The sequence below is a fragment of the Muntiacus reevesi genome, chromosome 7 (genome assembly GCF_963930625.1).
Source record: "Muntiacus reevesi chromosome 7, mMunRee1.1, whole genome shotgun sequence".
Taxonomy (NCBI): domain Eukaryota; kingdom Metazoa; phylum Chordata; class Mammalia; order Artiodactyla; family Cervidae; genus Muntiacus; species Muntiacus reevesi.
The window spans coordinates 31,444,380-31,454,884 of NC_089255.1; the positions used below are offsets into that span (position 1 = coordinate 31,444,380).

General features: G+C 41.1%; 1 protein-coding gene across 2 annotated transcripts in view; it reads left to right on the top strand.

Moving 5' to 3' along the window:
• CDIN1 (CDAN1 interacting nuclease 1) overlaps positions 1–8,027 on the top strand; it is a 229,741-nt gene extending 221,714 nt beyond the window's left edge. For both annotated transcript variants that reach the window (XM_065940413.1, XM_065940412.1), the window contains exon 11: positions 5,301–8,027. In XM_065940413.1, the coding sequence (XP_065796485.1) occupies positions 5,301–5,430 (130 nt within the window). In that variant the 3' untranslated portion in view covers positions 5,431–8,027. The remainder of the gene's footprint in view (positions 1–5,300) is intronic.
• The last annotated feature ends 2,478 nt before the right edge of the window (positions 8,028–10,505 follow it).

Below are 10,505 nucleotides of genomic sequence, written 5' to 3' on the forward strand. Positions count from 1 at the left end.
TATTCTCCTTAAACTATGACACCAGAACCCTCCTCAACAATCTAGGTGTGGTCTGACCTGTGCATTGAGCATCTCTGCTCTTTTTCTGGTTGAAGTCTAATACTGTGTTATCATATTTAGTAGACTGATCACTACATCATAGCAAGACAGTCACAGACCTTCCAGCCAGTCCTGGCTTCCAAAGCAGATTCCTCTACTTTTTAGCTACATGACCTCTGGCAAAATACTTAAATTTCTATGTGCCTCAGTTTCTTTTCTTATAAAGTGGGGACAATAACTTCCTCCCTCATGGAACTGACCTGAGAATTAAATGGATCCACACTTGTAAAGTGCCTAGAGCAGTGTCTGTCACATAGTCAGTGCTATGAAATTGTTAATAATTAACATTGTTGTAACTATTATTATGACTAACACTATGACCTGTAAGTATGCCATTGGGGTGCTCTTCCTGGTCACTAATAAAATTACCAAACCATGGCAATGGCTGAGCCCTTCCATCGCCTGTGTCTGGGTGGCCACTGATCCAGTAACCAGTGCAAAAGTTGTCTGATCCTGTTATTACTAACACTGCGTTCTCCATCTTGTCCAAGGGTATCTGTCATGTACCAGGTACTGTGCTAGGTCTAGAGGATACAAATGTAAGTGAAACATGGTCTTTGCCCTCAAAAGTGTCACAATACAGCAGAGAGACGAATGGTGAAGCATATAGCCTCTGAGAGACGCATATACACAAAACCTACAAAAGGGTACCAAGTTTTCATTCCAGTCTCCTACTTAATTTCTCTAAATACTCTAAACTGAAAGGAAACCAGAGAAATGCATTTATAAAGTTGTTGTTATTTGTAAGGAGCTTTAATTTTCATACCCTTGAGGTCCTTCATGGCTCTTGACTTTCACCTCCCATTTATTCAAGAGGTATTTGTTATTTTTGCTAATTTGGTAGTATTTTATTTGCAGGCAAAATTACTTGTTCAAGAGTCACTCACATTCCACACTATGCCCCACAGTAGTTTTTAAAATCATTTGGAGGCTTTGATCTTATTACTTGACCATGAAAATAGTAACTTCCAAATTATAGTCAACCTTGAAATGTGTTTACACAGTCAATTCGGAGATCCATACACATCCCATTACCCAGTATCTCCAGCCTGGTAGGGAGGGCTGCAGTCCTAGTAGCAGACCAACCCTCTGCTTTGCACATTTGCTCATATTCAGGGACTCTATTTTCTTTTAAATTCTGTTAATAGTCTCTTTGATTTTTATTGGTCACAAAGGTTGTGTTTGCCTTCCCAGTGAGCTCATTCTTATCCAGTAGACATCAAAAAAGGTGAAATCTCTAGGTGCCTAAGCAAGTATTTGCCCTACATAAAAATTTCCTAGGTCTTCGTTCTCTCCCTGTTTTACACCTTTTCAGATGGAAACACTAGAGATGGGTTGCTTGGTTTTCCAAATTGTCAGCCTACATGCTCCCTTCTGTAAGTTCCAGTAATCAAGGAATTGATCATACAAGGTTGCTTACTATGGTCAGCCTGTTCATAAATGGATAAGTTGCTGAAAGGTTATCTTGCCAGCATCTGATAATCTCTGGATCCTGAGCTATTGGAGAAACATCAGAAATGCACTCAAGGTGTTGGGAACAAGGCCAGATCTTGTTTTCTCATTAAATTTCCAAACTTGTCACCATCTGTGGTCCCCATTATTTTTGTCATTCAAAGACTACATAATTTGAAAGCCTTCATCTGCCAATCTCTATTTACAAAGGGAAGTTATTATATTTCCTTGTTTTTAATTAATTAAGATATACTGTCAGAGTTTTGAGTCACACGAGAGAGCTGGTATTACGCAAGTTAATATAATGTCACCCAGAAGCTGGGGAACAAAGATTTAGGTGGTAGAGCCTTATTATGAGTCATTTCCTATATATACTAAAAATAGCTCAAATATCTGTGTTGCTACCTTTAGAGAGTCCTCCTAGCAAACCACTACTTGAAACGTTCAGATTCACAGTCTTCCATTTATTTTTGTTTAATGTATTTTTTTTAATTGGAGGATAGTTACTTTACAGTATTATGATTTGTTTTGCTGTATATCGGCATGAACCAGCCACAGGTATACATGTGTCCCCCATCCTGAACCACGCCTCCCACCTCCCTCCCCACCCCATCCCTCTGGGTTGTCCCAGAGCGCTGGCTTTGGGTGCCCTGCCTCAGTGCATCAAACTTGCCCTGGTCATCTATTTTACACATGGTATTGTACATGTTTCGGTGCTGTTCTTTCAAATCATCCCACCCTCACCTTCTCCCACTGCGTCCAAAAGTCTGTTCTTTACGTCTGTGTCTCCTTTGCTTCCCTGCATGTAGGATCATTGGTACCATATTTCTAAATTCCATATATATTCATTAATATACAGTACTTGTCTTTCTCTTTCTGACTTATTTCACTCTGTATAATAGGCTCCAGGTTCATCCACCTCATTAGAATTGACTCAAATGCACTCCTTGTTATAGCTGAGTAATACTCCATTGTGTATATGTACCACAACTTCCCTATCGATTCATCTGCTGATGAAAAGATGCTCAACATCACTCTATCAGAGAAATGCAAATCAAAACCACAATGAGGTGTCATCTCATACCACTCAGAATGGCCATCATCAAAAGTCTACAAACAATAAAGGCTGGAGAGGGTGTGGAGAAAAGGGAACCCTCTTACACTGTTGGTGGGAATGCAAATTGGTACAGCCACTATGGAGAACAATATGGAGATTCCCTAAAAAACTGGGAATAGAACTGCCCTATGACCCAGCAATCCCACTGCTGGGCATATACCCTGAGGAAACCAGAATTGAAGGAGACATGTGTACCCCAGTGTTCATTGCAGCAGTGTTTACAATAGCTGGGACATGGAAGCAATCCAGATTCACAATCTTGCAAAACGTTTTCTGGTTGCTGATTTCATCTGTTGCCTCACAAGTGAAACACAAGTCCACTTTCTTGGTCATCGAGGTGTTCCCCAGCCTGACTTGCCTAGAAATTGCCGTTTTCCTAAAGAGCCGCCGTGCCTCGTGTCCTTTGGCCTATAATTCAGGTAAAGAGCAGGCTGCTCTCACTCTCTCAGTGCTGGTGATATGTGTTTTTGTTTTATTAAATCTTTAAAACACTGGGCTTGTTGTTTACGACCTCTATATATTCTTTTGTTCTTTTCCATGACTGGTTAGATTGCCTTTTTTTTTCTCCCTCCCTTTGTAAAAATATGAGCACCTTTCTAAAGAACATCACGGCTTCCAGAATGGCTGCGTAATAAAACAGGGGAAACGTGTTGAGGTTAACATTAGGTTTCTCCAGACTGTGACTCAGGGCTGCTTTACTGATGGGAAGGTTTGAGGCGTCTCAGGCATGATCCTCAGAATCACAGATCTTCCTGCTCTTGCCAAACTTGTTTTGACGAACCCAAGATCATCTTTGATACTAGTCACAGAGCTCTTTGTGAAATCAAGATACCAACTGGTATCCATTGCAGACAGTTGTTTGTGATTGAGAGTTACCAAGAAACCCTCAGTTCAAAAGGCAGCAATATCTTGTTTAGGTGTGAGCTTCACCTGATGGGCATGTAAGCGCAGCGGGGGTGGGAGGGGAGGTGCGCGTTCCTCGCACCTTAGATGCCTGATTCTTCTGACCACAAAGGAGAATCTTCAGAGATATTGAGAAACAAAAGCACGTGCAGTCAGCCCTGAGGGTAAATGTTGCAGGGCCTGGTACTCCAAGGCATTACATCCTAGATGGCTCCTGTGTCCCCCAAACATGTTCAGTTGTTCAGAGTCGCCATCTCAGGATTCTGTCCCTGCACAGCGAGGATGCAAAGGTTTCAGTTAATCTTGCATCCAGCTTGGCTACCTTCCTGATATGAATCCCCAAATAAACCATCCCACGATATCCAGCTGAACTTGTTCCTGTGCATACAGTATTTCGCAGCTCATCCTGTACTGTTTGTTTTGGCAAGTACACTTCAGCATATAATAAATCATGGAAGGAAAAAGCCTTTTGGCCTAGCCTGCTGTAACGTCAGAATACAGAAAGCAGTTCTGTTTTTAGACATCCTTTTACTAACCCGACATTCATAATTTATGATTTCACTGTAAAATTCCTGCAACACGACACCAAAAGTAAAGCTGCCCTTTAATTAAGTACTCTTGGTAGGAAAACGTGAAACTGATGTGCCAAACATCTCTATGTGCATGGTGATTGATAATGATTACATCTTTATGAACCCAACCTAGAGGTCTCAACTTCCTGCTGACTACTTCCTGAGTGTGCTAACTAAATTGGAGATAATTCGGAGGCATTATTTAGAAATACTGAGGTTTTAAGCCTGCATCTGTCAAGACTTTTTCTCAACTCTACGTGGCATTATTCCTTGTTTTCGTGATAAGAACCTATGCCAAATTTCATGCCATGTTCACACTTAAGAGAAATTGTAATGCAGAGGGAGGAGGGTCAACAGATTTCTTTGTAGGATCCCAGTTGTCCTATGTATGTATGTGTGTTTTTGTTTTGTTTTGTTTTAGACTAGAAAGAATAGGGCAGAAGGAACTTCTGGCCCTATTGGTATATTGTAAGAAGAAGACTTTGAGCCATTTCGTTTTTTAAAAGTAGTTTTCAAACATTTTTTTTCCACTTTTTTGAAAATAGGTAAGTTTAATCTTTAAAGGGGTGCCTCTGAATGTGAAAGTGTTAATCGCTCAGTCATGTCCAACTCTTTGGGATCCCATGGACTGTAACCCACCAGGTGCTTCTGTACATGGAAGCAACCCTCCAGGCAAGGATACTAGAGTGGTTGCCATTCCCTTCTCCAGGGGATCTTCCTGACCCAGGGATCAAACTCCGGTCTCTTGCACTGCAGGCAGATTCTTGACCATCTGAGCCACTGGGAAGCTGCGCTCAGCTGTGCCTGTGGATGTTAAAAGGCTAAAAGCCCAAGCCTGGTGCTCCCCAGCTCAATGCTACTGCATCTCTGTTTTATCCTTCATCAGCTAAGTCAGCATAACTCCTGACTGAGAGGAAATCAGGATAGTGAAATAGTTCAGGTTCCTTGGAAAAAAGGTAACACATCCGTCCAAGGTGGTAACATTTGCATTCAATAAACTTTTTGGTCTAAGTTCAGCTACTTTCAGTCAGAATCATAGCGAGCAAGACAAAAACTGTGTAAAGTCATGTAGTCGCCTTATCCATGCATCAGTGGTCACCTTTTTCTGGAATCATGTCAGCACTACCTGTGTGTGTGATTTTCTCGTGTTGTTGCAGGTTTGGGCCAGGCTTAGTCATCTACTGGTACGGGTTTATCCAGGAGCTGGACTGTAACCGGGAGCGGGGCATCCTGCTTCTCGCCTGCTTCCCCACTGACATCGTCACCTTGTGCCACAGTGTTGCGTGACCCTGACGATCCTGGAAGAGAAGCTGGGAGGAAAAGGTGAATCCGGAAGCAATTTTACTTTCCTGCGGCGTAAACTGCTGGCAGCATCTGCCCTGAACTTCAGCTGAACTCTCGCTGCCCGTGGCCACACCACTACCTCTTTAGACAAACATATCAGGAGGTTCTGTTTTCCTTCATCCCTTGCTCATGGGAACAGCCAAGAACTGCAGACACAACCCACTCATTATCAGCATTTCTGTCTCCGTCAAACAGTTCGTTTATAGATAGTCATAATCTTTCTTCCTTCCGGATGGTTTCTCCTTATATACTGAACAAAAGAAAAAATGTGGAGACTGAAAGGTGTGATTTTTCAATTCTCCGCCCAGTTACCGAATCGCCCTCTTATTATTATTTTCTTTTTTTTTTGGCTAAGCCTGCATTCACTCTGTCTCCCTCCCCATTTCTCTTCATGTACAGTTACAGATACCCAGGGTTGCATTACCGTCATGGAATAACCTCTCACGGTCCTAGCAAAGCCAAAGTCATGAAGGCTACAACTAGATTTTCTCGCCCACCTGCAAGGGCTGATCTTGCTGGGAGCCTGAGTTTGTTTTGCCCAGTCTTTATGGTTTCCTGACTTCTATGGCAGTAAGCCAAGCTGAAAAAAATATATTTGATGAGAATTTCTTCTTATTATATTACTTGTTTGAACACCAAACATTTTCCACTTATCTCATTTAAAAGCATTAGTTATGTTGTGTCTGGAAACCACGCTTCTCTTTTGGATTGGGGGCTGAAGGCAGACAACTGAAGCTCGGGGCCAGCCTTGACAAGAGTTTATTTTTAAACACAACTAATTGTCTGTAGGTATGGATGGTAGTTGGTATTTTTATGAGTAAAATTTTTCAAAAGTGCATTCTTTACCCTGCTTTATATCTCCATTTATACCACATAATTATATAACACTCAAATAATTTAGGCATTAGGGACGTTCGGCTTTGAATGAATTAAGTGTACCAAAAATAAACCTAGAGCAGTTTTCAGGTTAGCAAAATAAAAGAAGTTTTTGTATTTGTTCACTTTCATTTATTCACTTTTTATACTGCAAACCAAATTTCAATCTGAAGGAAAACATCATTATAAATTCATTATAAACCTATCTTTTAGGAAGGTAAAAAATTAATCCATACCCAAAAATGTGTTTAGTAAAATTTTCCCCCATGTTGACAAAAAATAATATTCTTTATAATGTTGAGTGAGTTTGGAAATATTAGTAAAAATGTAACTTTTACAAACACCCTCAAGTTATATGCATTGCCTGGTTCTTTCAAAAGAGTAACTGTACTGTCTGTACTTTGTTCATTTTGCACCTAAGAGGGTATGCAGACGTCTGCCTATTGCCTTTCCTTTTGAAGAACACAAACATGTCGGGTTCAGGCATGGATTTTAGCTCTGTGGTAGGTTGCATTAGACAAGAAAGAGGGAGAAGATGAAATGGTATGGTATTATCAGGCAAACTTGTACTTCAGTGTAAAATTCACCATACAGGTTTTGTGAGTAAAATAGAATGATTGGGAACCACTGCTGTTGTTCTTGATACACACCACACTTGGGAACCACTGTTGTCTTGATACATCACACACACACACGCACACACTCACACACACACACACACACACTCACACACACACTCTTAGACCAAACTGTTGTTAAAAGCAGTTTTCATGGCATGCTTTAAACTGATTTTTCTTCTTTAGGAGTAAATTACACATGGATCTTCACAAATGTTGAAAACCTGGTTCAACCCTCATCAAAGATTTGTTTATTTTACATTAAACAAATTTATGATGAAGGGGCACAAATAAATTTAAAAAATGAAAGAGGCGCTTGCTCCTACCTGGCACCCTGACATAGTATGTTAGGAGAAGGTACCAGTGATCTCTAGCAAAGGCACCACCTTTTCGTTATGCATGAGGTTTTAAAATCTGGCCTTGAAAAGTGGGAAAGAAACCAGCAGTAGACTGTACATACCATGATAGAGTTACAAGGTTATTTAAAACTAAGCTTTATACAACATAAAAACTAATGTGATTATAATATGTATTACTTTTCAGTAGACATTGGAGGAGTGGTGTTGGGGGGACTGATGTTCCTAGACTAGAAGCCTTTTATGTAAGAAATACTTATCTGTGCTATTATTATTTCTGTGTGTAGAAATTTGTTTGTTTACTTGTTTGTGGCTTTTTTAAATTTAGACAGTATAAACATCACCCCTAAAGAGGAGACATACGGTGATATATTTTTGTTTTTGCTCTCGTCATTAGAACATTAACGCTAAAGTCAAATCCTACTTTATGTGGATCTCTGCAAACCATGCTGATGAATTAAGCCAAGTCAGAAAGCAGGAGTGTGTGTACAAACATAAAACTCAATGATGTTCTCTCTGGCATATGTAGACTTGCCAAGTGTCTGCTCTGACAAACAAACAAGAGACCCTGTTTGTTCGAAGCTCTCCGAGGGATGAGTTCAGAGCAAAGCTGATCCAGCGCCGATACTTCAGGCTATTTCACAAACTTGGTCCCACCCCATTTCTACCCCAAATAAACAAAAAACAATGAGACTTCTTTTTTTTTTTTTTTCTTAATTTGCTTTGGGCGAGGTGTCTGTTAACTCTTCTAAGCACTCCTAAATCATATATAAACGGGAGGCTCCGGTGCAGAGTAGAAAACTGGCTCTCCAGGGGACATAATTTTCCTTTAAGCATAGGTGTGTATAGCTGCTCACTACTGGCAAGGCTTCATTCCACTCTGGAAAAAGATGAGAAGTTGTCAGGTCTTTGAGGGGGTGCTCTCACTGCTTGAAGCCGCTTGGGGATTGCTTAGCACCCTGGATGAGGTCATCCACTAAATGGGCCCCATGGGCCTCACTAATTAACGCACGGTGCCCAAGTGAACAGTTAATTCACTCACCCCTCCCTGAGGAGCTACACCCAGTGTTTCCTTTCCTCTCTGGAACCAAGATACCCGAGATGTCTGCACTTTCTCACCAGCTCCCCCACCCCCACACACCCCCTTTACAGACCTGCAGTTTCAGTTGAATTAAATCTTTCACGTGCTGGCCTCCATTCCCTTCCTCTCCCTGGTCATCTCCCCTTCTCCAGCCTTGGCAGTTTCTTCCCACGTGGACACATTCAGCACTTCCTTGCTACAACTCATTGGAAAAGACCCTGGTGCTGGGAAAGATTGAAGGCAAGAGAGAAGGGAACAACAGAGGATGAGAGATTGGATGGCATCACTGACTCAATGGACATGAGGTTGAGCAAACTCCGGGAGATAATGAAGGACAGGGAAGCCTGGTGTGCTGCGATTCATGGGGTCGCAAAAGTCAGACACGACTGAGCGACTGAACATCAACAACAACACTATCCCTTGGTTCTTTTTCTCTCTGGAAGATGATCCCAGGACTGAAATGCAGCCCATCTGAATTTTGATCCATGTATTTTCAGAGTGCAGGGTGGGGAAGAACAATTGGCCTAAACCCTCTGGGAAAAGCACACGGACTGCTCCTCCGTGTACCCAGTGTTCACAGGCATCGGTGGCACCTGAAGATCATAAAACCTGTAGCTAAGATATTTACAGGGTCAAAGACAGCCTGAGGTTTAGTCTGTCCGTAACTATTTTGGCAAAAAGAGTCCAAAGAACATGTGAGGTTTACTAAACTTTTCAGGCTGAATGGTGATGTTTAGCTGATTAAAATTACTAATTAAAATAGTAAAATGTCTCTGTGATTCAATTAGAGAATCACGGCCTAGCTCGTTCATCTTGAAGGAAGCTTGCCATTTTCCGTGTGATCTGCTGGGAGCAGATTGCCTCCTAACTATAACTATTTTGTGAATAGGATGGGAGGTGAAAATCTCCCAGTTGGCACCTTCTCAGTTAGGGTCAAGGAACAAAGCCAGCTTAACTAGAGAGGAAATTAAAAGGCAAACAATAGGAGTTTGCCTGCACTGTCACCATTTATAGCGAGATTCTCTCTGGACCTGCCTGGCGGGTCACCCTAGGGTTAAGGAAAGGTCCCAGTGACAGAGTTCAGACCCTCTAATTGTATTATGCCAAACTAACCTTCCTATATATAGTAAAAATGGTCTGAAGATGTTTTATTAAGAACATGCCTGGATTGCAAAGATTAAGGAAGATGGAATTATGAATTAAATAATAACCAGAACAGCTTGGGTTCCCCTTGCGTTTTTCACTTTCCTGCTATTGTTTTGAACATAGCTGTGAGACAAAGAGCTGCTTAGGTCAAGAACTATAAATTACGGTTTTCATACAATAGTCATCCACTAAAATGATTTCAAAGCTTGATCAAAGTACTTCAAAAAGACTTTTAAAACTTTTCCACAATGCAGGGGGAGGGGAAAGACTCATTTGATGCTTTAATTTGCTTCAGTCTAGCAGAGTTCCATCTTGGCGTCATACCTACTTTATATAAAATCCCACTCATTAGTTAAAGAAATCCAACTTGTTCTGATTGTTGTCTCATGTACAAGTAAAGGGGATTTACATTTCCATCTAGTTAACTGGCACAACTAAACCTTTGGAGGCACTTGTAATGGAAGGGAAAGGTGCACATAATCCTGCTTTCAAAGAAGCATAACTTGACAGCATTTAATCATGATATGCAAGGTGTTTAAGACTAACTCCCTGATTAGAATTAAAGTGGATATCAGTGGATTTAGTTGGCATCTTAATAATAGTCATGGTAGCAGATAGATTTCGTGTTTCATCCCTTTTCCCTCACCACTTGCATTTACTTGGAGCTGTCTCATGTCATAAGCAAGGATGTTGAGAGGTACATCTAGTGGTAGATAAATTGAGTAAATTCTAGGCCCAACCATACATAAAGACAGTGTGGGATGGCTGCCACAATGCTTCCCTGTCAGGTAATTTTTATTTTTTAAAAGGAAGGTCATTTTGAAATGCTGACATGAAATATAACCAAGTCAATTAAGTAATAACAATGGAAGTTCAGAGTTTAATTGGGGCCTGAACATGAAGCCACCGACCATTAACCTAAAGCAGTCATGAATTCCCCTG